This window comes from Crassostrea angulata, chromosome 4 (assembly GCF_025612915.1).
Source record: "Crassostrea angulata isolate pt1a10 chromosome 4, ASM2561291v2, whole genome shotgun sequence".
Classification (NCBI taxonomy): domain Eukaryota; kingdom Metazoa; phylum Mollusca; class Bivalvia; order Ostreida; family Ostreidae; genus Magallana; species Magallana angulata.
The window spans coordinates 36,806,190-36,833,934 of NC_069114.1; the positions used below are offsets into that span (position 1 = coordinate 36,806,190).

At 33.7% G+C, this 27,745-nt stretch overlaps 3 protein-coding genes across 3 annotated transcripts; 2 read left to right on the plus strand and 1 right to left on the minus strand.

The window, feature by feature from the left end:
* Nucleotides 1–2,034: 2,034 nt before the first annotated feature.
* LOC128181540 (glucans biosynthesis glucosyltransferase H-like) lies at nt 2,035–4,823 on the minus strand. The gene is made up of 2 exons (XM_052849976.1): nt 4,318–4,823; nt 2,035–4,219 (listed from the first exon to the last, which is right to left on the minus strand). Exon 2 carries the CDS (start codon nt 4,190–4,192, stop codon nt 2,198–2,200), a length of 1,995 nt encoding a protein of 664 aa, XP_052705936.1. The 5' UTR covers nt 4,193–4,219; nt 4,318–4,823; the 3' UTR covers nt 2,035–2,197.
* A 3,598-nt stretch (nt 4,824–8,421) lies between these two features.
* On the plus strand, nt 8,422–21,055 carry LOC128181539 (low-density lipoprotein receptor-related protein 6-like). The gene is made up of 22 exons (XM_052849975.1): nt 8,422–8,444; nt 8,623–8,723; nt 10,277–10,739; nt 11,027–11,279; nt 12,324–12,474; nt 12,888–12,995; nt 13,248–13,514; nt 13,785–13,947; nt 14,413–14,547; nt 14,752–14,869; nt 15,358–15,523; nt 15,762–15,881; nt 16,203–16,424; nt 16,789–16,951; nt 17,122–17,258; nt 17,410–17,566; nt 17,652–17,761; nt 17,862–17,987; nt 18,184–18,360; nt 18,702–18,875; nt 19,304–19,412; nt 19,695–21,055. Exons 1-22 carry the CDS (start codon nt 8,437–8,439, stop codon nt 20,167–20,169), a joined length of 3,903 nt encoding a protein of 1,300 aa, XP_052705935.1. The 5' UTR covers nt 8,422–8,436; the 3' UTR covers nt 20,170–21,055.
* A 1,986-nt stretch (nt 21,056–23,041) lies between these two features.
* On the plus strand, nt 23,042–27,576 carry LOC128181560 (uncharacterized). The gene is made up of 4 exons (XM_052850004.1): nt 23,042–23,732; nt 24,096–24,272; nt 25,056–25,155; nt 26,118–27,576. The coding sequence occupies exons 1-4, from the start codon at nt 23,714–23,716 to the stop codon at nt 26,602–26,604; spliced, it is 783 nt and encodes a 260-aa protein (XP_052705964.1). The 5' UTR covers nt 23,042–23,713; the 3' UTR covers nt 26,605–27,576.
* Nucleotides 27,577–27,745: the final 169 nt, after the last annotated feature.

Genomic DNA, 27,745 nt, shown 5'->3' on the forward strand with positions numbered 1-27,745 from the left:
CAATTGCTTGGCTTTAAATTATAAATTAATGGAAGGAGATTCAGAAAGTCAGTTTTCAATGCTATCAATCAACTATTGATTAGATGATAACTGAAGACATGGTTAATAATTTTTATCCCTTTTGTTTAAAAATTGAAATCTTTTTCACATTAATCATAATCAAAGGATGATACATTTTATATAAACCACAAATTACATTTTTTTTAAAAATTGATTTAAATTTGATTGATGGTAATTACTACTTTGATCATATACTATAGTTGGTGATGTTGGCATACATCCAGACACTTGCTCTTCACTGCAACTTAATTTAAGCTTCTTATGGATAAAATGTTTCTCTTTGTTTACTCTCGTCTTCAACTCGGAAACATAAGGAAAAAAAGATTAAACATTATTAATTACTCAGTTACTGCAGTTTGCCCTTTGAAATCAATAAATAATTCATTGCTTTCTATAACAGTTACACTTTCTTTTTTGCTCCGCACGCTTTTTATACTTTATACCTTATCGCAAGATAACATAATTGATCAGAGAATGCAGTTATAATTTCAGATTTTTGATAGTCGTGCGATAGTTAAAACTGACGTTTTTTTTAAAAACAACACATTTCTATAAAAACACTAATTTGCATGCAACTCCTAGTATGCAAACCAGTTAAACACTAGTAATTTAAAAAAATAAAACGAACACCCACACCATCCCCCCCCCCCAAAAAAAAAAATTAATAAAACCAAAACAACCAGAGGTAAAAAAAAAAAAGAAGTAAAAAAAAAAAAACAACAAAAGGAAAACTTTGGTTCCAATTGGGCGTCATACAACGTGACATCAAGTACGCTTTAGTCCACACACACGTCTGCTTCTTTGACTACTAGTATACTGTGAATGAGATTTGACACATAAACTATCTGTGTATCCATGCAGTCAGAGGTGGAAACTTATGTGCATGATTTTTTAAACAGGAACAAGTGCGAAGAAGCCATAACATTTAAGGTTATATGCATATCAAATTTCCTTGCATTGAAATTGCGTCCAATCGAGGCAATATTTGTTTCACGTGCCAGATATTGTGTTTGTTAATTGCCAGATGTTTAATTTGCTTATCGAGAAATTGTCAGCTTGTATGATTTATACTGTGTTTCTTCATATTTTTATTAATACATGTATAAGGTATTTGATGAAATGAGTCATTACGGGATCGACACATTTGTAGACATTGCGATATGATCCAATTTCTGTGTGATTTTTTATTCAAGTATTTGAAAAAATCCACATGAGGTTATCGGCCGTTTTAGCGAGCGGTGATCAATCTTTTTAATTAATTGATCACCAATTACCCGGTAGGAATTTTGTAAATTGATAGGTTGGACGCTTCAAATATGCTAGAATACAAACAAGAGTCCTGTTCACATACATAGAAATAGTGTAACAAATGAATTACTTCTCCCTTTTTTAATTCCTTTCAGAAAAGCGTTACACCATTTTCATCTCTTTGCTGTGTGCCTGTGCTTTCACTTAAGGGTCTCCTATCCTCAGCCTCAAAGTGGTTTTTTTTTCATCATAAAAATGTTATTTTCTTTCAAACTTTAAAAATGGAATGAGATACCGCTCTTTTCTACCTAGAAATGCCTGTAAATGAGCTCGTTTTCAGTTCTGTCCTGTTAATTAGTCTGAGTGCCACGTGGTCCCGTGATGTCATTGGTGTCATCCTTCGAAATTTATTTTTAAAAAGATGATAATTACTAGAAATGATAATTGGCCAAAATAAACACATTCTTTCCAAATTTTAGCATAAAAAGTAATTTCATATTTCACAGCCATCAAATAATACTGACAAACATGCTAGAATATTAAAACATAAGTTATCGTGATGGTGATAATTCGGATATTTAGGCCAAAGAAATACTGAATCAGCAGAAAATACGAATACTTTTGCAATATTGACCATAGGTGAAACAATAAAAAGAGAAACAGAATTTACAAAACTTTATTTTAAAGTATAAAAAAATAAAACATAGAAAATGGAAACAAAATTCAAATTGTTAAAGTAAAATTTGTTCCGCTGTAATTTGGTTTTGCTTTGTGTTCAATGTTTGAAAATAAATACAAAATCTTATGTTTAACTATACTATAACAAAAAAAGACCAATCATAACTGGGTAAAAATGAATGTATACATTAATAATGCTGCCCTCAATCTTCTAAACAACGTCTAATTTTTCATTAAAACCCTTGTTTAAACACCCAGGATCGTCCACTTTTCGATAAATACCCGAAGTGTGAGCCGCTCCTGTGGCAATTTCAACATTTGAAGCATAATAGTGACGCTCTTCTTTTTTCGATAAAGGAAGTGACGTCACGCCAGTAAAAAGTGGAAGAAAAAACAGAGTCGTGAGCATGACAAGCAATAAAAGGGCCTGCTCTACGAACAAAATAACGATAATGCTGGAAACAACGGCGAAAACAGTGTAGCCCCAAAGATGCTTAAGGCTGGATATAAAACAGTTGGAGTCTTTAAACTCGTCCTCTACCGCTCTCTGTGGAATCCATTTGATGTTAGCTCCAAGGTTAGCTTGGACAGCTTTAACAAGTCTAACACACCCTACTATTGCCTCTGGTGTAAACTGTAAGATAGAAGCCACAGTTTCGATTAATACGTACTTGTAGTTCTTTTTGTTGCACGTTGCAAATTTTGGAAACACTAGCACTAAGAACATTACAATTATGATGGAAGCGTATCTATAACGGAGATGAACACTGATATGGATGAGAACATAGAATAATAGGAAAGGCTTCATCATCATCTGTCTCAAAGCCGCATAGGCGATGAAGCTGCTCACGAAATCTAGATGAGACTCTGTACGAAGTTTTGTTCGATTGAATTTATCTTTCTTCATCTGCTTTTGAATCCACCTCATAAGTCTGCCAACAGCATTCTTCCAGAAATACATCGCTAATAACACTTCTCCTCTATTCCATCGTCTTTCTCGAATGTTCCATGTCACAAAGTTGTATGATGGCGCCTCCAGAAGATGAACGGATCCCGCATAGAGAGGCTGCAATATGGCTGCCTCAAAAGTATCATGGCTCAGCACATCGATAGGTACCCTCTCTATCGGGTTTTCTCTCGTTCCGATCACTCTGTCAATGTAAACTTTATTTTTTATCATTGCTTTTCCGAAATAGGCTGACTGACCGAACAAAGCCATAACAGCATTGGTCATTGGCTCGTAAATTGCTTGTCGCATAGACTCTATATGCATAAATATCGTGTCTTTATCAATGCAGTATAATTTAATAGCTGGCTGTATGATCCCCCGTTCTGGGTTTGCCGCTGCTATAGACAGCAATTCATACACACAGCCATCAGGTACACCCGTATCGCCATCGAGAACAAGAGTATAGTCAAACTTCCTTCCAAAGATGTTGTTTACGTCCTCGGAGTTGTGAAACAGAGGTTCGGAATAAGGTCTGGCGTCACTTCCGTAGTGTTCCCAGTCACAGTAGGTAAAAGCCAGGTCATCTCCTTCAGAGAGGAGCATCAGGTCCTGGTACTGACCACATTTACGGAGCACGCGGCTCACGCGATGGACCACCATAAACTCACGTGCAAAACGATCACAAATATCGTGCAGATACTCTGTTATGAACACAGATTTCTCAACGTCTTCATACAACTTCCACAGATGCTCCAGATGTGCGGAGTTGATAGAATCGAATTCATTCTTAGCGAAAGACACACCCTCTTGAAACAGCTGATCATATATCAGCGATCTGTACTTTTGGACTACTTCTATTTCATAGTCTTTCAGTTCTTGTGGGCCAGTTGCACTGACCAACACAGCGGATACATTGGGACTTAAATTTCCCATAAATGCCTGGAACATATTATCAAGACAGTCGTCTATCTCATCTTTGCTGAGGGCAAGGAGGTTATAGTTTAGAATGAGGGTAAATCTATCACACTTGGCTCTCTCAGGGTCCCTGGTTTCTCCCCCTATTAGTAGTGTGGCAACCGTCTGCATAGGAAACTCCATCACGCTCCCCTGCAGCACCCCCAGGACAACAATGATGAAGATTCCGTTGATGTAGTTGGTTCTCGTCCAGTCCACGTTCAACACATTCAGCAGGATGGCGAAAAAGGACAGTGAGATCCATATTCCGAAGAAAACGAAAACCCTCTTGTTTCTATTCATTTTAAGTTAGCTGATGGCCCGAAACATCTAAAGGTAAAAAGCAAAATAGCCGATAATGAATAACAATAATTAGAATTATGATTGTTATTCTTAGACCACAATAAAAAAAATAAAGAATTTCTTACCGCAAAGAAAAATATCCTAATAGATATTCGTTCAACAGTTGTTAGAATAGCCACACTTTCGCCTAATTTACACAGGTAACTAATTAGGACGCGCTGTGTATACAATCTCGTCAAACAATCGTCGTTATAAGGAAATCAAGCCGAAACACAACAAAGGGCGTGCATATGAACAGGCGATCCATCACAAATAGAGGAACGATGCAGAGGTGTAGAAACTTTGTGATCACTTCCAGTACATGGCGACCCCAAACAGGGAAACCTTGGACAGAACAAACAATGCATGGCCCCTCCTTACAAAACACGCGAACACCGGTGAATGACGTGAGCCCGAACTGATTTGCATAATGTCGTGGGATCATCAGTTAATCAAGATTATAAGAGGTCTATGCTATTTATTACCGCACAAATGTTTTATTTCAAAACTTGATAAATTGTAAAAATGATTTAATAGAGGATTTCCTGAGAACTGCCTGACGATCAATGGTTTGCATTCGTGACTCTCGCACCTGTAAATAAGGTTAGGCATGCGAATTAATGCTTTTTTCTGCCTTTATGAAAAAAAAGTCATGTCATTTCAAATGTGCATTGTTTTGATTTGCATTTTATTAATATTCAGTGCCGCACAAGGCCATTTAGACTTTGAGAATGCCGTCTAACAAGTTTTGTTATTAAGTTTGTCATTGTTGTTATGCTTATAAAAACACTGATTATATAAGTAATATCAAATCATTTCTGGACGACATTAGACTTCCAACTAATTCGCTGGTTTCTTTTTTTCCCCCCAGATATACGATAAACCAAAACCAACAAGCGTTATTCGTTCGACTATTTTAAAAATATTATACAAACCCCTTTTTACTTTTATAGAAATAAATCTAACGAAATGAAGTTGTTGTTGTTCTTTTTTCATATTTCAGCCCGTGACACAAAAAAATCAGCTTGAGTGGAAATTCATATTTAGCAAGTTAAACATAAACTACCAGTATGACACATAAAACAAACGTTTTTCATATGTTTATTGCACACACCGGGTTTTTGTGAAATTTCATTTTAATCTAATTTTTCCCTCTCCAGTAAAGGAAACAATTACAATACGACACAACCCCACACTGAAATAAAAGAAAACCCCGTTATGAAATTAAAAAGACGTTTTTATGTCTTTATTTTTAAAAATATTATTTGGTATCAGTGGTGGGAGTGATAACATTGACTAATGATCGCCCCCGTAATAAATGTTTAACTCCCTCATTAGTCACAAAGTCAGCGCTGTGAGACAGGAACACGACCCGCTCCACTAGAAACAGCACACGCTCCGACTGTTAACTTAAAGCGAAGGATAAAACAGATTGCATAAAACTGCCCCCCCCCCCCCCAAAAAAAAATAAATAAATAAAAAATTAAAAAAAATTAAGAAATAAGAATATTGACTCTTAGCAACCCGTAAATATACTATGATGTCAATCATTAAATATGTACATGTATATTTCAGTGATAGAAACGTATTAATTTTTGAATATTTTTATTTTTCAGGAGATTTAAACTTCAAATCATTCCATTACATAAGGAATATGTACATGTAGTCTTAATCCGACATATTTTATTTTCGTACCCCCCCCCCCCCCCCCCTCAAACGAAATATTGAAAACGGCTTAGAGCTTGTTCAGAAATGTCAAACAGTTAAGTTATGTCAATTTTACAAGACAGCCTAGATGATAAAATGAGAAACTAGGTATTTAAATGAGATAGATATAATACTTAACTCAAGGTAAGCCAAAAAGGGGGTAACATTCTTGGATTTATGGTCAATTCACTGCGTTGATCAAACAGCCATAGTCAAATACATGTTCACAGGTTTTGACTACTGTCTTGTCAAATATCTGAAATGATTGCTCCATGGGTTTGACAAGAGTTTTAAGTGTCGTCAAAGTAAATACATAAAATAAATCATTTAAAATTGTATTGTGAACATGTTTACACTTTCGACATTTACATTTTGACTGCAATCAATGCCTTTGTTAAATCAGACATTCAAAGAGTTATCTGAAATTCTTCTTCCTTTACAATATAGAATGTATCTATTGTTAGGATTAATCAAAATCAAACACGTGCTAGATTGTCGGTTTGGATGTATATCGACTTTATTTTTTATTTATTATCATTGCTTATCGAACCTTCATTATTTGAATGACCTAAAATATTAATGATTAGTTAGAGAAATAAACACAATACACTTCAAACAAATAATTACTAAGTACTTAAATACATAGAAATAACAATTTGTTTGAAGTTTTTATTTCCTAAGTATATATATAGTTTAAATCGAATGTATCAATTATAGTATAATATATAAATTATATACCATTCACACAATAAAGCGTGAACTCGTTTTCAAAACGAACTCCGATCCTCAGCAATGTTCGATAACTCTAAATTATCCGGATTTTTTTTTATTCGTACCATAAATCTGCCATTTATCTAGATAAATTTAATTAGTTTTGTAGTGTTAATATTACATTGAGATATTCAATGAACTGCCTAGCTTAGTGGTGCCACGGAGAACTACTAGATTCTAAAAAGGCGGTCCAACCCTCCGATGCACCGGTAAAACCGTTTTTTCCCTAATTTGACCTGAACATGTATATTCTTTTCACCATATCCATCGTCGGCAAAATTGCAATAACTTCGTAAAATGCAAGGATACCAACAGTTAATTTCTTTTTATTTGATATCATTTATGAAGTTTGAAGGATAAATAACATTTTTATGATGAAATACTTTGAGACTGTAGATTGAGAGCCTTAACCGAATATTCTCATAAAGAAGGCTGGTGTTAACTTCATAATTTTTAACATTCTATTGATGTAAAAACACAAACAGTATAGAGTCCTCTGAATTCCATGTTATGAAAGTTTGGTAGAGTCTTCTGGCCCAGTCAAACCATATCGAATAAAATTTAATGGACATCTAACGAATGAAAAAATTGCGACAAAATGTAATACAATGTACGTGTATGTTTGTTGTCTACTGTTAAATGTAGACCCCGCCGCTTTTAAAGGTGGACCAATGAATTAAAGCATATAAAACATAGGCACCTGACCGGATATATTTTTTATAATAAAAAAAACTTTTATTAAAAAAAATATACCTTTATCTAACAACTAGCCTAGGTAGATGGTACATTTTTTATAATGACAAAAACTTATAACGTCAGGTGTGTTATAAACCAGATTAAACGAACGATAACTGAAATCTTCTGGTAAAACAACGTTTAACAAACTGGCCTCAAGTTTTGAATGTGGAATGGTTATCAGTTACAACCAATGATCTACGCCTTAGAAATTGTTTTCGAACGTCGTCCGGTTACGTAAAAGCCAGTCCTAGTTATATTTTAAACGACCGGTAGCTGTCTGTTTCTGGCTCACGTCCAACGGTAGAATAACAGACGTCAATGAAAACAGCCCGTTCAATTAAAGATCGAGAAGTACCACGGGAGTTCCGTACAAAACGCACGCAAACGTAAAACTACCGTATTTTAAGCGGACCTCTTAGTCCAGTATTGCCAGTTCCAAGCGTTGAATATGTTCCAAACTGTCTGCTGGATAGAAAGGACTCCACCAGATCTTCCTGGAGACTAGACATACTAAGTATTTACCAAAAAAAGGCAAGAGGCGCATGAAAATTGATACTTACGGATTGATAATTTTGCCATCCGTTGGACGTCTGTTAACGCTATCCGGGGAACAAATTTATATGCTGTTTAATGCATTTAAATCTCTAGATTGTTTTTAGGTCTATTTTAACAGAAGATGAGCTAGTTGAATTTTAGAAAACATTTTTCAATGATAAATTAATCAATTTTTTTTTTAAATTAAACATAGAAATTGTTTGGAACAACACGAATTCAAGAAGAAGATCTAATTTGTGGAACAGTTGCAATGCCAACTGATAATATCTAAAGAATTGTTACATGCAGTTAAGGTCCATGGACGACAACAACAGCTTTACCAGGTTAAAATGACAGCAATCAAATGTCACTCGAGCTTTAATACTACACTAGAGTATCAAGTTATCATTTTGTTTGTTGGATGTTAAAGAATGTACCGGTATTTTTCAGATAAAATGTGCAGGTGTGTGCAATATCAAATTGGTCTGATTGAGAATGTTGTTTTAAAATTGTTGAAGGGACATACTATTTTGAATCGAAAAAATCAATTGCGATAGATATATATATATATATATTTCGGGTAGAAAAATATTTACTTTAGACGCCTTGAACACGGAAGTAAAAATAAATGCTGTCTTCAGTGAACACAAGCCAACCAGAGACGCAAGAATAAGGTTCAGAATGCGAGCTCAGATATTTCTTCAACTGTTTTGGGGTTTAGGGATTTATTTTTCAGAAGCGGGTGAGTAAATGATGTATCTTATAAGACAAAATTTAATTTATTTGAACTGTTTTGTAGTTACACACTAACTATTTCTAATTTATTGAGAAACGTGTATACCAGTACACTGTATATCGCCTACCTATCTACTTAGACAAATACATGACATTGTATATGGTTAGAGAAAAAGGCAAATGAGCAATGTATCCTTTTTTTTTTACAATAAAATGATAGGCATTAATTTTACTTTACCTCAAATCTGCATGATACATTTTTTGTACCCATTGCTGGGTCAATCGGATGATTTAACAACGCTTTACCTACGACCGTCATGGTTGGCACTCATCCCTCAACTAAACAAAGGTCAAACCGTGGCTCTCTCTCTCTCTCTCTCTCTCTCTCTCTCTCTCTCTCTCTCTCTCTCTCTCAAAGTTTTCGAACAAAGCATAATTTAATTTCGATTGAATTGCATAACCCATATTTTTGCCATAATGTGAACCAATAAATTGATTAATATATATTACCGTCATTCACCTATCTCGTCACCCATATTAGAAAATGTGAAAAAAATTAAACCAATTTAAATGTATGGTGTTGTAATGTCTCGTATAGATCTTTTGTTTAATTAAAAAAACCGTGAATCAATAGCCTTAAAAGACATTTTTAAAATAATAAGACTATATGAATTAAAAATAGTTGATTTCCAATTTGATCTTTTAGATAGAGTTGAACCGGTCTATTATTGCACGGCTATACATGTAGATGCGGGTGGTTACATGTACATGTATGTAAACCTCCAAAAGTTGGTGCAATTAAATTTTTTTAATTCAAGGTTTCAACACTTTTTTTTAATATGAAAAGGTTCCATGTCATTTTACATGGTTCAAGAAGGTTGAGTGCTCAACAAAATACCCAATGGCATCAGCTCGTCTTTAAAATGGATTTTTATTCATAAGTTCGAAGATATCCGCAGGCACGTAGCATCAGGTAGGGGGGAGGGGGGGGGGGGGAAGCAAGGGCCCCCCCCCCCCCACACTCTTTATCGTAGCAAACATTTTTCTTAAATTTTAATATAAAAATTTAGATTTTTCGGATGAGTTATACCTCCGCCTTCAAATTGTTGCTACGTGCCTATTCCGCATTTTTTTTTTTACAAATGTACATCGCTATATGTCTTAATAGATTAATATAACCTAAAATTGGCCACAACCATCTGGATATCTGAAGGCGAAACATTTTGGTTTTTTTACTTTATTTGGACAAATTGTATAAGGCATAGAAAACAAATTCGTGCATATTGTGTAAAGGATCTGTATGATAATTTTACTGTGATAGCAAACAGAGCCAAGGTTAGATTGTAAACCGAAAAAAGAGATCAGTGATCTAAATACACCGGTTGAATAGAGCGAATAATTGCTGCAAAAATATAATTAGACAGGAGCATTATATATGTACATGTGTTCACAATGAAGATATCCGTGAGAGCTGCACTTTATCTTTCATTAGTGAATATAACTTATGTCTGCAAGTACTTCCCATAATCTTTTTTGTGGCAAATTCGTTGTTTTTTATAGGGTTTCCACCAAAGATTCCATACCTGTTCTGGACAGTCAATACAAATCAAGTATTCTACCTGAATAATACAGAGAATTGGATTCGGCAGAATGAACCACCCAATATATTCAGGTTTTCTTATGGTGACAGTAAACACAAACATTTGGGATGTTCCTTCGATATGGAGAGAAAGTACCTACTCTTCAGTGATAATTCGGCGAACACAATTTCACTTCTGGCAGAAAATTCCGGCGGAGGACTGCAAGACGTTTTTGTACACATCGGAACTTCCTCTGGAGTTGGACACGTAGCCGTGGATTGGATAAGCTCCAATGTGTATTGGTCCGATAGTTTGTTTGGCTGGATCGGACTGCAAGCTCTACCAAAGAACATTCATAATGCCGCATTTAACCGAAATTTCAAGGTAGTGGTTGACAAGTTCCTAGACATTCCCTCAGGTCTTGCTGTGCACGCCAGTAAAAGGTAGAGCATATTCTGAAATGAAGTTTACTGCGAACTTTTTGGAACAAATATAAAGAAGCTTGCTCACAGATATTGTCATTGCTTTTTAGAATACAAAACACCACATTACTAGTACATGTATGTTATAAATCAAAAGTCGTTTTCTTTAAGACATACATGCATTTTGAAATTCAAACTAAGAATCAGTAAACACCGATTCTTTTTATAGTGTGCACATTGTACATATGATGGCATAAACTACTCATTTGAACAAAAATTGCAATAAATTATTTCTATTTCTCTCCTAGATTCTTGTTTTGGACCGATACCGGAATCCAACCAAAGATAGAACGTTCTCTGCTAGATGGTTCTAAAAGAAAGGTCCTGGTTTGGTCCGGGATTCTGTATCCGGTTTCCATTGCTGTTGATGTCCATAGCAACACAATTTATTTCACCGACTCAGCGCGCGAAACTGTGGAGTCATGTGACCTAGAAGGAAATGGAAGACGAATTCTATTCTACGAGACAAATTCTGTCTTCTATGGGATCGAAACTTTCAAGGTCAGATCTTGTTTAAATATTGTTTTCCTGCGGTTATAAATTTCTGTTTCTTTCATGGCATTAAAATCATTCACAACAACTGCTATCATTGCCAGTATTTGCTTTGCTGTCATCTAAATCCTTACAAATGTGTTTGCTAAAAAACAAATAAAAAACCATTCTCTAAGTTATACAATAGAGGAATTTTAAAGCCCCTGGCAGGTTACTGCACTCTTGAGATTGAGATTCTTGGCACTTGGAGAATAAATGACTGTATTGTGGCAGTTTCAACCTTTGAAAGCCTACCTGCAATACATTCAACTAATTTACAACACTCTTACTTATATACGTACCTTTAGTATACTGTATCAAGAATATACATAAGTTTGTCTATACTTCTGCATATATTTTGAAATTTTGGTTTTCCTATTCTTTATTTTATGGATAAAACTACAAGAATGATTGATATGAATGTTTTAATGATCATCTTTACTGAAAAATCTAATTTACAAAAAAACCTCAAGTTAGAAAAATAAAGCACCAATAAATTGCTGCTTGCTGCTCGATTTACCAGTTATTTTTATAAGAACAATCATATACAAAAATAGTTATGCACTGAACACTACTGTACCGAAGTTTTAGATCGTGCCAGTCTTTTTGATGTTCTAGAAATATTAAGGACTAAGGTCAGTGTTTTAAGACTGAATAATCTGAAGAAATGGACAAAGTTCTCTTGCTCTTTATATCTTTATAGTTATGCAATCATCATGCCAAAAAACAGCGATAAATATTGAATTTTAGATTTTGAAAATAAAATTTAAATTCATTTTAATGCGGGAGGTTTATGGAACAAAATGGTCAATTTGTAAACGAATATTTATTATCAATTGTAATACAGAGAGTGTGCCATAGTGGAACTTTGGAATGTATTAAGTACGTTTGATTATCAATCCTCATTAGCTGTAGCCATGACTGTAAACATAAGGCTAAAATTAAAAAGAAATGATATTTGTATTTACTAAATTAAACTAAGTGCTATTATAATATCCTTTCATTTTTTTTTAGAACTACGTGATAGTCTCCGACCAGACATCAAACCGTATTCTCGTCCTGTCTAATTCAACTGGTCAGAAAATGGTGACCCCATTAAGGACTCCTTCCCCTCCGTTCTCATTGGGCTTGGTTTCACAGGACAACCAACCGATTGGCTCCACGGGTACTGAAATCTGATCTGAAATTCTCAGTAAAGTTATCAAAAATATGTCCTGATTTCAAAAGAATACACTCCAATCAAATTATACGACGAGGAAAGAAGAGCTGAAATGTTATATATCAATCAGCCAATATGATATCATTTTATGATTAAAATACTGTATTTTGAATTGTGATATGATTACATTCATGATACAAGGAAAAAATTGATATGAAGTCATTGAATAGTGCAAAGGACCTTTAAAAGTCATTTATTAAAACACACGATTTCAACCGTCATCAACTGTCACGTTCACAACATAAAAGCCTACCCAATCTAATATGAAACTGATATGGAGAATAACCGGGTCACAAATTATTCTGAAATGTAACTTTATCCCAATGTAAGACATTGAATGATGCGTGTCACCCTTTCAGATTGTGATACATTTGGATGTAGCCAGATATGCATCATTGAATCCTCGGGGGCTAGGTGTCTGTGTGAGGACGGGTACTCTTTGTTGGCAGACGGTAAAACGTGCACTGGTAAGGGCGCAAATAGCTATCAAGTGTTATGGAAATATAACTTCCCAGAGAAGGGATATTTAAGTAATATCTTTGGATATATAAGATAAATTAAGGCTCGGATCTTCTAAGCATATTATAGATAAACTGGTAAATACATTTTTAACAGAAACAATGTAAATAAACCCATTTACAATCCTCTTTATAAATCAAGTCTAATCAATATATACAGATCGTCATTACAAATGTTGTATATCTTCTTTTTTTTACCAGTTACAGACAAAACCATACAAAGGAGCATACTTTTCGCAGCCGGACCACAAATTTGCCATTACCCTATAACAGTTATAAATAGCTTTAAATACATGACTATCTCAACACCATGTGACCTTATTGCCACTACCCCTGGCAATGTTTCGTACTTTGCGATTGCTATGCACTCAAATCAAGTATTCTACGCTAAAGATGACACCATTTTCAGTCAGAATTTGTTCGGAAACGTTTTCGTCTCAAATTTTTCCACTCGCAACAAAATTTCAGGTTACTTATTCTACTTAGCATAATTTATTAAATAACTTGAGAATTTAATAATTATGTGTTGTTTAATTTAAGATGAAATTGTAATGTATTATAACGTAAGATATTTTTCAAATACTGTTATAAAATCTACACATTCTTCAATCATTTTTATTTGCAAATTCATTGCTCAATATTATCATCATGTTTACGAGAGCCCTTTTGGTTCACAAGAGCCCTTTGGTTTACAAGAGCCCTTTGGTTTATAAGAGTCCCTTGGTTACTCACCCCTAGGTTTGGATTACGACTGGGTGACAGATACTGTGTATTGGAGTGAAGAATCTGTGGCAAAGATCTTCTATTGGAACGTTTCAAGCGACAGGGTTGCCAATACAGGAGAAATAACGGTCCCAGGTTTAGGAATTCCAAAGGCACTGAAAATCGATCCATTCAAAATGTAATTTCTCTATTCTAAGCCTAACAAACATTAAGTTGCTTCGAGATTTTAAAAATTCCAATCATAATTAACGTATAACACTGCAGGTTGCATTGAGATATAATGCATACATTAAGATTTTATGTGCATAAAGAATGAATAACCTTTAATTAAGCTTCCCTAACCAAGCTTATAATGAGTAAAGTATGTTAATATTGATATAGAATTACAGATGTAATTTAAACATTATAAACTATCAGTCTAGTTTCACATCAAATGACATATAAGTTTGGATTTGGAGATCGTGAGTTTCTTCAACTATTGTATTGTAAAAGTCTGTTTTGGCTTTTAGAGTTAAACTTATTTGTACATGTTGTAGTTCAACTGAATTGGAATGCAAAACTAATCCGTTTTCTATGATACTTGATAGTAATACCAATGTTTTCTGTAAGAGATACTATACATGCTGATATCACTTTCTTACAGGAGAGTATTTTACATTGATTCCTCAACGACTCCATCTATAAAAGTAATTTATTTGACGAATAACAGAATTGAAACTCTAGAAAACTATGATATATCAAACCCAATATTCCTGCATTTCGATCGACGAAAGGACACGTAAGAATTTATAATAAGTAACTTTAAGTAATGTTTTCCATAGCATCTTCATTAGTGAAGATAAATACGTTCACTTAAACAAAAACTTTCCTATTTTAATGAATAGTTTAATAAATTTTAACTTTATATTTTTGTGCATCTGATTAAATGGCTTTAATGAAGGAAAAGCAAACTTAAAAATTGTTTACCTATTTTATCCTGCAGCGTATTTTGGAGTGATAATGGCAGGTCCTCTTTGGGATCGGTAAGAGCTGATGGTCTAAATACAAAAATTAAACAACTTCCGGAAGGATCAATTCTAACTGGAATTGCAGTATACAAGGTAGACCTGTTGTAGAATGAACCCAACCTTTATACACATGTAGCCTAATAGTAACCCGGTGCCCAGTAGTTAATGCCAAAGAAGCATTCTCGCACCCGTCTATGGTACAGTCTCCGAAAATTCAATACACAAGCATGCAATTTGATAGACCATTACAAGAGAGTGCTGGTATACTACAACCTTTGTTTTTAATGTATCTCATTTGACTGAAGAAATATTTATCTTAGAGATGAACAAAAGGAAAAAATTCTATAGAAGTACATGTATTTTCTATGGATTCTAGCATAATCCTCCTGGTATACTCATTTCGCAAACTTATTCAAATTTGTTTTTCATGATTTTTAGATTTGAGTCTTTGACGGGTGCAGAGCTGCAAACTTGGCACTGTCATAATTATCAGGCAAACTATTAAATACTTGCGACTTATAACTGTTTTAAAGTATACTTTATTTTATACTTTTTTCATAAATTGTGTCTTTCTGTTACAGGATTACTTACTTTGGTTATCCAACACCCATTCGAACCATTCTCTTAACGTACAGGAGAACACAACTTTGGGCTCTGACACCATTATAAACATGTCGCTTGGTGTAGTGGCTCCGAGAGTGTTAGACTTGCGTGTATTTGATAGAGCCTTGCAACCATCTGTCCGAGGTACATGCACTTCAGATTATCTCATCAAACTGACATACAAATATGACAGAAATTTACATGTATACTCTATTTAAGAATACATTGCCATATATCCTTAGCTACTTTTAAACAATGCAATATTGTATTCAATGAATATTAATTTGACTTCATAATGGTTTGTAAATGTAAATTCAGAGGAAAATGCTTGATATTGTAAAATTCTAGAAGAAAATGATATTTAATTTTATGTTTATTATAGAACCATGCATCACTGACAACGATGGATGTCAACATATTTGTATCGTAGAAGGGGAATCAAGTCAGTGTGCTTGTCACGTGGGATACACTCTCCAATCTGACCGGAAGTCGTGTTTGTCGGGTATTCAAAATTAATGATGAGATAAGCTTTTATTAATAATTCTATATTAATACTTGAATATACGATTGCTCATTAAAAAAATAGTAACAAATAGATACTTGCAAACCTGGTGTATATAAGTAATGTTATAAAGAGGATTGTCTCCTTCAACTTTTAGGTCATTTTCAAATACAACACGTCAATTTATTTCCGGAGATTCTGCTTTGGAATTTGTTATGTTAATTGATAAAAAGAATACAAGAAATTTTGTATTACATTAGAAACCGTTGTTTTAGGGAAATGTCTCTCCCTTGAGTGTTTTATCAAAACATCTTTTCTTAGCTCCTGTTGCCAGTAACTTCTTACTGACCACTGATATCCAAATTAAGGGCATATACCAGATAAACCTTGAAAATAAAAATATCAGCGCTGTAGACGTATTGGCGGGAAACCCTAACATTCCAGATTATGACAATGTCAGAAGAAAACTTGTTTGGTGGGATAAATCAAAAAACACCATTATGGAAAGTTATCTAGATGGAACAGATGGAAAAGCTGTAAAAGGTATTATTATAATAGACAAGGTGTAATGGATTTATAAATGAAAAATCGCATTTGCCAATGTCCCATCCTCATTAAACAGATAGCTATTGGATATCCGTATAATGTTTGCTCATGTCACAAATTTGTATTAAATCTTGGAAAACTAGCTTTTTTTGTTTCAAATATAAAACAGTAGTAACATCAGTGACCTTTTGATTGGGTTCTTGTCTTTGGTCCCTTTAACCTGAAAAATCATACGTTTTGTTCTCAAAATATATGTTTTGTATTGATAAGAAATTGTTGAAATGTATAGGTTTTAGTTTAACAAGGGTTGCTTATTTTTTTGCATTTCATTTCGTTTATCGTGTTGTGTTTACAAAATTAGGTGGTGTGAGGAATGTTGGGGGACTAGTGATTGACCATTCGACAGGAAATATATTTTACGCATCGGACAACAATATATATGTTACAACCAGTTCAGGCAATGTGTATCGTAAACTTTTGAGCGGAGTCAATATTGGATCTCTTCAAGTAGACTCAAAACGAGGGTAACTGTAAAACAATCTACATGTATTCTTCAGTATTCCAAAACTGAAATGAAACATTGAATAATTTTTTTTATGTACATGTAAAAGTGTTTTTTTCCATTTCTTGCAATATTGAATAGATATGAGGTTTCAGTTTTAACGAATTTTTTCTTTTTTTTGTCGTTCAACAGCATCATGGTATGGATTGAGGGGCGACCAAACCCCAAAATCATACGGTCTTATATGGATGGCACCAACGTTGAAACTATTATTTCCAATTCAACCCATTTCATCAGTACACCTATGGATTTAGCCATAGACAACTCAGGTATGAAGATATATACTAAAAAATAAAATTAGAAAAAATTTTAAAAAAATAGCCCTCCAAGACCATTGAACACGAATACATTATTGTATTACATGTATGTATCATCAATTATTGACAAAACGATTTGGGTTTGAGTTATTTTCATTTGTAGATGGCAGTCTTGTATGGTGTGATGATACCTTGGATAAAATTGACATCGTAAGCATGATCACTCTGACGTCACGTACAGTCATTAGCAACAGGGGAGAATACCCTGTATCTGTGGCGGTTCTCGGGGAATTCATTTATTACATAGCTAGAGACAGAAGGTAACAATATTAAACATAGCAAATCTTAAGAATTCATCGAATGAATTTTATGAGTTACTAAAAAATAAACATTTTTTACAAACAGATCAATCACAAAGATTTCTAAAATAATTGGATCCAAGCCTGATGACGTGGTGTCCTCCCCATTATTTGGTAAACTCTTGTACCTAACCATCTATGAGGAAAGTAAAACTTGTAAGTAATCGTACATTGTCGTATTTTGCATTATTTTTTAAATATTCATGTGTCTAATGTTTTAGTATACTGCAAAGCTGCAATTTTAACCTTTTTTTAGTACATAAACTGTGTTCTAACCAAAACGGAATGTGCAGCAAATTTTGTTTACCAAGAGGAGAAAATGATAGAGTATGTGATTGTGAAGATGGCAACATTGTCAATTCAGAAGGACTTTGCCCCGGCGGTATGTACATTGGTGACATAAATGCATCATATTACTTTGAAAATTTGTCCTTATAAAATAATTCATATTGTTCATATAAACACACGATCATGAAAATATCAAGTTCTTTAATATTTTCTGTCAAGTTACCTTTTACTTGTAAAAATAAGCCTGTTCAGAAGCCTCTTCTGAAATTACCTTCTTTTTTATCGAGCAGACGTACAGTGCCCGTTAGTTATAGACCACGGAAGAATCCCAACAACTTGCAGACGACTGACCGGGGACGTTTGTGAGTTCACGTGTAACGAAGGTTATCAGCTCGGTGTACCGGAAACAACCATGCTTCTGTGTGGATCCAATGGGAAGTGGAACCAAACGAGCGAGCTGTGTAAAGGTAGAGTACTAGTATCCATTGGTTTAATAGAATACCTCTTTAAGATATTGTTAGCTTTATTTGATGTAATTGCTGGATCACTGAAAATTAAATCTCACAAACATGACATTGTATATTTTAAATTGCCAGCATTCTTTATTCAAACAAACTTTTACAAATCAAATTTTACTCATTTATACATTTGAGACACAGTCTTTACAGGTATTTTAATGATATTAATAGTAAATTCCGCACTTTCATATTCAAACAAAGAAAGAATATTCATTGATATTGCCAATATATCATCTTTCAACTTCTTAAAAAATCTATATATTGCTATTTTAAAAAAAAAATATTTACAGTTAAAAAGTGTCAGGACTCGTTTGAAAATGGTAACATAGCGTCTGGTTGCAGCCTTGAGGTGGATACTACATGTGGATATACATGTCACGATGGATATATTAAGTCGGGATCGGTATCCTTAGTCTGCAATAAGAATGGAGCTTGGAACGAAGAGATTAGCCAGTTATGCAAACGTTCGTTCTAACATTTATTTCTTATACTCTAAAATTCTATAGATATCATTTCCACGCAATTGTCGTAATGTACCAAAGCGACGGTTAATGAAACTCGTCAAACTTGCAAAAAAATGACTCAACGCCCCTGTTTACATTTTAGAAGAAAAATTTTAACTAACATCAAATTGAAATTGAGTTTAGTATAAAATGGTTTTAATTACTACGATATGAAATTTATTTTTCATCATATACCAACGCTGATATACACAGCATGATTTTACGTGTACGAAAAATTTGAAGACAGTTTAATATTTAAAATATATCATTTCTTATAATAAGTTACCATTTTAAAATATATTTTCTTAATTGTGATTTTCTGTGATAAAAGAATCTTATTTCGCGGTTACATTGATAGGAATACTTGTATTTAATTTGTGTTCTTTCAGTCAAAGACAAAGGCAACACTGATACAATTATAGGAGGAGTGGCTGGTTCAGCAGCAGGCCTCGTTTTGATTATTGTCATCATTGTTGCTGTCGTCTGCATGCGGATTAGGTAGGATTCAGACTTCATAAACTCTTTGATACTTACATTCATTTTCATAAATGTATGATCAAAATATGATGAAAGTACATTTATGAAGTGTAAGATTTTAGATGGTTTGCTGACAGATGAACACCAGGTTGTATGCCAAGAGAAACAATAAATTATTGTAACAACTTATAAGCGTCTCTTTAAACAATTATATTATTTTGAAGACATTTGCAAAAAATTTCTTGTGCGTAAAAAATCTTTATTGGTGAACTATCTTGATAATATATTCGTGTTCTTTTGCAGAAGAAAGAAGAAAAGGGATTCAGAGAACCAACCCATTAACGTGTCTTACGTTTGCCCAAGCGTGAGTGGAAGTGTTCTCTCCACCTCTCAAATAAGTACCTACACAACACTTACCGATGACAGAGAAAGTGTCTACAGTGAAATCAGAGAAGAGTTTGATCAACCCAAAACGGTTGAAATACCACCAATACATGATAAAAATTTTAAGGAAATGGGAGTGGATATTCAGAAAGGTTCGTCAATAAGATCTGAAAGATATTCCATCTTTCCAGGAAAAAATGCGGACGAAGGTGGCTACCTTGAGGCATGCCATGTAGGAAATTCTAATGATTTTCTGCCTGTGCCTGATTATGAGCATTATGATTGGTTGGAATCAAGCCCACGTAACGGATATCTGGATGCAGTGAGGATAAATGATCACTATGGAAACCCAAAACGCAAAGATGATGCCCGTTTTAAACATCCGTATGAGTAAAAATGTTGCATAGTTTTAGGGAAGAATGTCGTTATAAAAATGCTGAGTTACTCCATGTGTGAGATTATCATCCTTTTTGTCAATTATTTTGAATTACATCTAATGCATGTAATACTAGTATTTCGCGGCAAAAAAATAAATTCAGTTGACTATAGCACACAAAGGACTATTAAAGTTTAAGTGCTTAAGATTTTAGAAGCATTGCAAAGTAGTCAAACGGAACTAATACCACATTTAAGGAGGTTGGATGGTCAACAATTAACCATCAGATGTACTTGAACATTTATAGATATTATTGTTATTACTATTATCAAGTAAAGAAAATTTCTATATTTTACTTTCTAAATTTGGGATATTCCCTATAGCTCTTTCTCGTTAGGAGATCAATGCAAAGTAAAAATGCAACGAAATCATAATACAAAAAAGTATGTGTATACATGCATAACTGGCTGTATATCTAAATACTAAGTATATGCAGTTTAATTTCTATGAACTTGAGTGTATCTTAGACATATTTAGACTATGTTGAATAAACCATTTTTCGTGTTATTACTGTGGAATTCGAAAAGTATTGGTAGCTTTCATAGTCTCCACTGGAAAAACCAATCCACTTAGTTTTAAGTGAGAGGGGGTCCAGCTCTTCGGCTTGCTTCAGTGGTTGATGACTCGGGTTGCAGAGAACATGTGGTATTTGTTGTTTTTAAACAACTATGAAAAACGGTCACATGCGTTTTAGCCGGGCTCTGCTGAAAACAAAGTCCTGGCTGTAGGCAGGCAAATCGCCAATATTTCTATAAATAGGACAACTTCAAAAGAAAACAAAAAACCAAACAGCGTTAAAGTAAAAGCTTCTGCTATACCAAATAATTATACAAAGAGCCACGTTTTGTCAAAAGTGTTGGCATTTTGTTGCTTTTTTTTAATTTCGAGAGCATTGTCTATCTTTTTTAGTTTTCTTATTAATAACATGTTTTAAAAACAAAAATATGCATTTTGGACATATACAATGCACATGAATTTCCATGAACTACTTTGCTGCGCTTTAAAGAAATAGGGATTGAATATATAACGCTTGTTGCAAAATTAAAGGCAGCAACTGTTGAACTTTTTTCTACTAGACAGATATAATTTTGTTTATAGCCGCTTACAAACTATGCATAAAGACACACCAAAAGAGCCCGACTTTCAGTACTTCAGTACTTTGATTATAATGATATCGGTAACAATTTCTAGAGTTTATATTGCCCCAATGTCAATTAACCTATTCCATGCTTACGAAAAGGCCAAATCTATCAAGTAAAATGGATTGTCGTGAATACCCAGAATATTGAAGTTAGTTTGATTCTGTTAAAAAATAAAGCTCACCAATAAAATGATACATACACTAGAATATGAGATAAACAGTAAAACATGATGATGTATTTGTTTGTATATATAGTATAGTATATGTAGCGGTTAATTAATTTTATTAATCTATTGTGAACGTATTATAACATCTTCCATCTCGCTACGATCCGACCTCAATATCTACTACAGCAATGACACAGTGAAATTAAAGATGCGATGAGGCACATTTATATGCTCCGTACAGGACGTATGGGTTGTTAAAAAATAAAGTTGATTCAGTTAAAAAGTAAAGCTCACCAATACAATGATACAAGCACAAGTATATAAGAAAAACAGTTAGGTATGATGATATAAAGCCACGTTAAGGCACAAAGGTTGAATTGATCTTGGCACGGCCACATTTGCTTTCCAATTATAATGTATTTTTGAAATAATGAAGAAGTATCTTAAAAACAGTGCGAAACTATGATCTAAATTTCAAGTTTAATCAGTTCTTTTCACAATGAGAGAAAGAGTTGATCGAAGCCCGAATGAAAACCTCTCAACAATACAATTATATTTTTAAATTCTTTCAAATTCAGTCTTCTTTTAAATTAATACTGTTTCTTTTTTCACGTATTGGATAATTTTAGGTATGCTCGTATCAAGGGTTTTTATGTTGTTGTCCAAAAATTCCATTTTCCTTCACTCTTCTACTGAGTAACATCGATACCTTTTATTCTGTTGAAGGTAGCATTTTATTACTCAAACTTTAAAACTGTTTCATTGATAGTTGTATGAGTGATTATTTTGGAGACAGAAAAATTGAATGACAGTGTCAAATTATGATTTTGATAACAGTCTCTTAATCAAAGTACTAAAAGCCGGGCTCTTTTGGTGTGTCTTTATGCATATTGTGTAGTAAAGACTCAAAATCTCTCTCTCCCCTCCCCCCTCTCTCTGTCTCTTGCTTTTATTGTCGGCAAAGCGTCAGAGAGCGACTAAATGTGGTAAGCGGCTGTAAACACAAAAATGTCTGTTTAGTAGAAGAAAATTCAATAGTTGCTGCATTGAATTTTGCAACGTTATATATTCAATCCTCATTTCTTCAACGCGCAGCAAAGTAGTTCATGGAAATTCATGCGCATTGTATGTGTCCAAAATGCAAAGTCTTGTTTTTAAAACACGTTTTTAATAAGAAAACTAAAAAAGATATTAGACAATTCTCTCGAAATTAAACAACAAAACAAACTGCCAACTTTTTTGACAAAACGAGGCTCTTTGGGTAACTATTTGGTATAGCGAAAGCTTTTACTTTGAAGCTGTTTGTTTTTTTGTTTACTTTTGAAGTTGTGCTATTTATAGTAACATTAGCGATTTGCCTGCCTACAGCTAGGACTCTGCTTTCAGCAGAACCCGGCTAAAAAGATGAATTAAGCCAATCGAAAAAAAGAAATTGTGGATAGATTATACGAAGGAAATTCCTCATGCAGATGAGCTTTGGGTGTCTTATCCAGGAAAGAGGGGGCTCGGACGTTGATAGAATTTATTTAGATAAGTAAAGAATGTGAATTTAAGATATTGCATTAAATGTGTTCAATCTTCGTTATAATGTGTTAGTAAGTGTGATATGGGAGATTAATTGTGATTTTTAAATCTTAAAGATGGAGTAGATAATTAAAATATTAGATAATTTACGAATAATACAGTGTTTCTCTCCTGCACTGCTGTCTGTGCCTTTCAGGTGTTGATATAATGATTTTAAATTTGTTGCCTTCGATCGTTGACAAACATATTGTCTTAACCCAAAGCCGTCCTATAATCTTATAATTTTATCTTTGAGTATCACTGTCCATTATGTATAGTTCTGCATATTGTTTTTAACAGAATGGACACCTATAGGTTACATAGTGGATTGCGTATCAAAACTTAGATTTTTCTCTTCTGTTTAAAAGCCAAAATAAACGGATCGCTTAACAAAAGTATTTTGAACCGCTACGATGAAAGATCCAACCCTACCCGGAAGTGTTTTCCTTAGATATGCCTTATTCGTGTATCAATTTTTTTTTAGAAAACCATAATTAATTTGTCGATTAAGACTGTATGTATTTGAAACAAAAACTATTAGTTTGTATGCGCAGCAGGCTATTCGTATTAGCGAAAATTTAGCGAACGTTTTTATGTATATATATGTACTTTCATTTTCAAGTCGGAAAATATGAGAGACAGAGAGACAGGTAAGTTTGAAATTGCCTTATGTTACGCTGTCAAATTTCATTAGATGACCAGAATAGTGTATCATTTGCACTTTGAAAACTACACTGAACTTAAATATGGGCTATATGTTTCTTTATCCTCCAGAAACTTACGAAGAACCTAAGTTCTTTTAATTTTGTTAAGGAACAAAAATTGAAAAAAAATGGCTGTCTAAATTTTGTTGAGTTGAAGGAAATATCCGTAAGACTTATTGCACATTAAAATACCTAGACATGTAATCTATATAGTTTACATGTTAACAGAACAACCTTTAAATCTTTTACCTTTACCTACCTTCTGATTTCATTTCAAATCGAAACAGTGTTTGTTCACACTTTTTTCAGTTATGAAGTGCCAGTCGTCTACAAACGGTTACCTACACCTGTACACTGGTTGCACCTTTGAAATGAATACTACGTGTGGTTATTGGTGTGTCAATGGATATAAAAAGTCGGACCCACCATTCGTAGTCTGCAGCAGCAATGGAACTTGGAATGAAGATCTTGACCAACTGTGCAAAGGTTCGTTTCTTTTTAATTTGTTTTTCTGAATAAGTGTTATATATGGAAATGTTTTTCTCTAAATATTATTTCTGTAAAATGTTATGTTCCCAATAATGATTTCTTCTACACTCCGTCCCAAGATATCTTCGATGCACAATATTAACTTAATATCTCTCTATTATTTATTGTTCATTAGGGTTCAAACGATGTTCATTCAAAATTACTTTTTTAAACTATTTATATATATCTTTATATAAATAGATCTATGAAATTACCCGGATGCTGAAGTTGAAAAATTGTGCGATGTATTCCGAGTGACAGTGATATCAAATTTTAACATTGTTAATATCCGTAAGAAATCTGTTTGAGCTCTGTGATTTTTTTTTCAACTAAAGAATGATAATGTATTAATGTAGAAAACTTTGATTTTGTCCTTTTCCTTTTCATCAATTTTAATAGCACGTCTTTAACGGATATGTGTATTTTTAAAGATTGTCCATATGTGACATAAACAATAATTTAATTGATGTCGGTCGATTAGCACTACTTGAAGACGACATGCATACCCCCCCCCCCCCCTCCCTCACAAAAAAACCCCAACACACACAAACAAAAAACCCACTTATATAACCTAACTCCTTTGGCTTTGTTTGCATTATATGTGAAGTTTGCGACATAATGATATGATATACATGTATGTTGAAACTAGTAAGACAAAAAAACCTTATCATATATCACATTGCATTTTACACCATTACAGCGTCTGTTATTTGAGATAGTTCTAAATATTGATTTCTGTAGATGACGACAAAATCAAGATAATGCTTCCGATATCTTTCATGGGAGTAATAATGGTTCTCCTGTGTCTCATAACAATCAGTTCTGTCCGCATGCACAAAAGGTATGACTTAAATAAAATTGTTTAAATGTGATTACCAGGCGCGTAGCATCAGAGTAGAGGGTAAAAGGGTGTACACCATAATACTTCTTTTACTCCTTTTACTCACAACAGATATTTTTTCTTAGAATTATATGTAAAGAATTTTAAATTTTTGATAAGTTGCTCCCCCACCTCTTGGAGACATATAAAAAATTTAAGGATAATGAACAAACTAACAGAGTTGGATGTTTAAGATAATACGGAGTCATCCTCCCTCATTTCACACTGATTAGGACTTTGAAGTCTACCCCCTCCATCTTCAACAAGAGGCTCATGGGCTATCTCGCTCACATGAAAAAGTTCTTGTATCATTCTACATGTATATCAAAATGATTAAATATGAAACTCTTAAAAGTATTGCATTCCAAGATTTTAAATATAGTAAACAATACATAAATAGGCTACTTTACTGGACATCACATCTTAAGATCTACTTAAAGGTGGACACGATTTTTACAATCTAGAATTTTCATTATATATATAAACTTTGGTGTAAATATTGGCGTTTCTCGTGCAGTGGTTTTTCAGAAGATTTTAAAAAGACACACATCCATTGTTCATATTTTAATTATTTTCTCCATTTTGAGAAAGTTTTTGTCCTTAATTTTTATAATTTTAAGATTTCCTTCCCACTAGGATGCTTTGTTTATAGTTTGGCTTAGTTGTTAGGTTCTAAAAAAAGTCGGAATTTAAAAATATTTACGGACGGACGGACAGACAAACGGACGACGAACAACAGGTGATCAAAAAACGATGTTACTTGCCTGATAAATAATTTTTTTTAATGGAGAGAAAACCGTTGTAATTATATTTGTTTGCAAAAAGAAAGTTCGAAGTGTTTGCCTTTATCAATGATGGATAAATATGAAAACAGTTGTATTTATTATTCGTAGGAAATTCTTATTCTTGTATTATCTTTAAAGATATAAACGAGAGCATCCAGAGAGCCAACTCGTAGAGATCAGTCCAAGCGATAGAGTAAGCAGGAATGCTTACGCAAGCGTGAGTAAAAGCAGAAACGTCTGCCCAAGCGTGAGTGGAAGCCTTCTCTCCACCTCACAGTTAAACACATACACCACACCGACCGATAGCAGCGAAAATGGTTATTGGGAAATCGGGGAGGTGTACAGCCAACCGAAAAATATTGAAAAACCACAACTATATCATAAACATTATAATGGCATTGGAGAATACATTCAGAAAGGGTCGTCGGTTAGATCTGAAAGATATTCAAAATTTCCAGTAAAAAATGCGGACGAAGGTGGCTACCTTGAGGCATGCCATGTAGAAGATTGTAATGATTTTCTGCCAGTGCCTGATTATGAGCATGATGATTGGCTAGAACCAAGCCCACAAAACGGATCTCTGAATGCTGTGAGAAAAACTAATTATGAAAATATGAAAACATAGAGATGATAACGTTCTAAACACCCATGAGTGAAAATCATTTTGCATAGTTTTAAGCTAGATATATGTCTTTATAAAATGAAAATGGATTTGAACTATTTTATTGTTTATATAATATACAAAGGGTTCGAACACAAGTTCTTACGACTACTACAGAGATATGTGTGTATGTTACACAAGTACATGTATTTATTTAAATAAAAAGTCAAAATACAGTTGACTATATCGCTCATTCGTGTATCATATGACTGAGTCTAATAATTTCAAAGGTATTAGGTCTTTATAGCTCTGTAAAGAAATCACAGGAGGCTATCACTACGTTTTCAAAACCTCGAGATGAAGTCTATACATTCAAATACTAAAACTAACGAATGCGCATACAACTGTGGTATATATCAAAATATCCGGTGAGGAATTTATTACACGGGAATGTTTACTACATGTTGGTTTTGTATTCAGTATCTCGTTATTAATTTCACGGTATCACGGTGTGAATATGAAAGTCAGTTTTGTTTCTAAAACAACTGATCATAGAAAAAAAATCCTCTAAGTTCGAAGTGGGTTTAGGTGGGTGGGCTGGTTCTCGTTTTGTTCCAGAGGTTGATTATTCGGGGTTAAAGGGGCATGGTCACGATTTTGGTCAAATTCTATTTTTCTGTTTTTATTATTTACAATGCTTTAGGAATGCATTTCTAATGATCCAATAAAATTTGAGAGTCAGTCGTTGAGTTATAAGCAAGATACAGGGCTCACAATTCTTTGTCATGTAAACAAGGCTCGTGCCCTGTTTTTTGTTTACATAGATTCAATATACCATAAATACTCTTTTTCAAGCTGATTATCTATCTTCTTATTCATTTTAAGCATAAATAAACAGTTGCTAATGTTTAACACATTCATTCTAGGTCTAAAACTGGAATTTTCACTCCAACATTCAAAATGTAAACAAAAGCTTTGTTTACATAGCGAAGAAAGGTAAGCTCTGTAACTCGCTTATAACTCAACAAATGACCCTCAAATTTTAGCTGCCTATTAAAAATGCTATACTGAAGTATTTTAAACATTTAAATCGAAAAAATAATTTTTGACAAAAATCGTGACCATGCCCCTTTAAGAGAACGTACGGAAAATGTGGAAAAATGAA

Coding starts and splice junctions, on each gene's coding strand:
- LOC128181539 (XM_052849975.1), top strand. Junction 14,548..14,751: donor TTCGATCGACGAAAGGACAC/GTAAGAATTTAT, acceptor TTTATCCTGCAG/CGTATTTTGGAGTGATAATG. Junction 18,876..19,303: donor GATTAGCCAGTTATGCAAAC/GTTCGTTCTAAC, acceptor GTGTTCTTTCAG/TCAAAGACAAAGGCAACACT.
- LOC128181540 (XM_052849976.1), bottom strand. CDS start 4,192: ATGAATAGAAACAAGAGGGTTTTCGTTTTCTTCGGAATATGGATCTCA.
- LOC128181560 (XM_052850004.1), top strand. Junction 24,273..25,055: donor TCTTGACCAACTGTGCAAAG/GTTCGTTTCTTT, acceptor TGATTTCTGTAG/ATGACGACAAAATCAAGATA. Junction 25,156..26,117: donor TCTGTCCGCATGCACAAAAG/GTATGACTTAAA, acceptor TTATCTTTAAAG/ATATAAACGAGAGCATCCAG.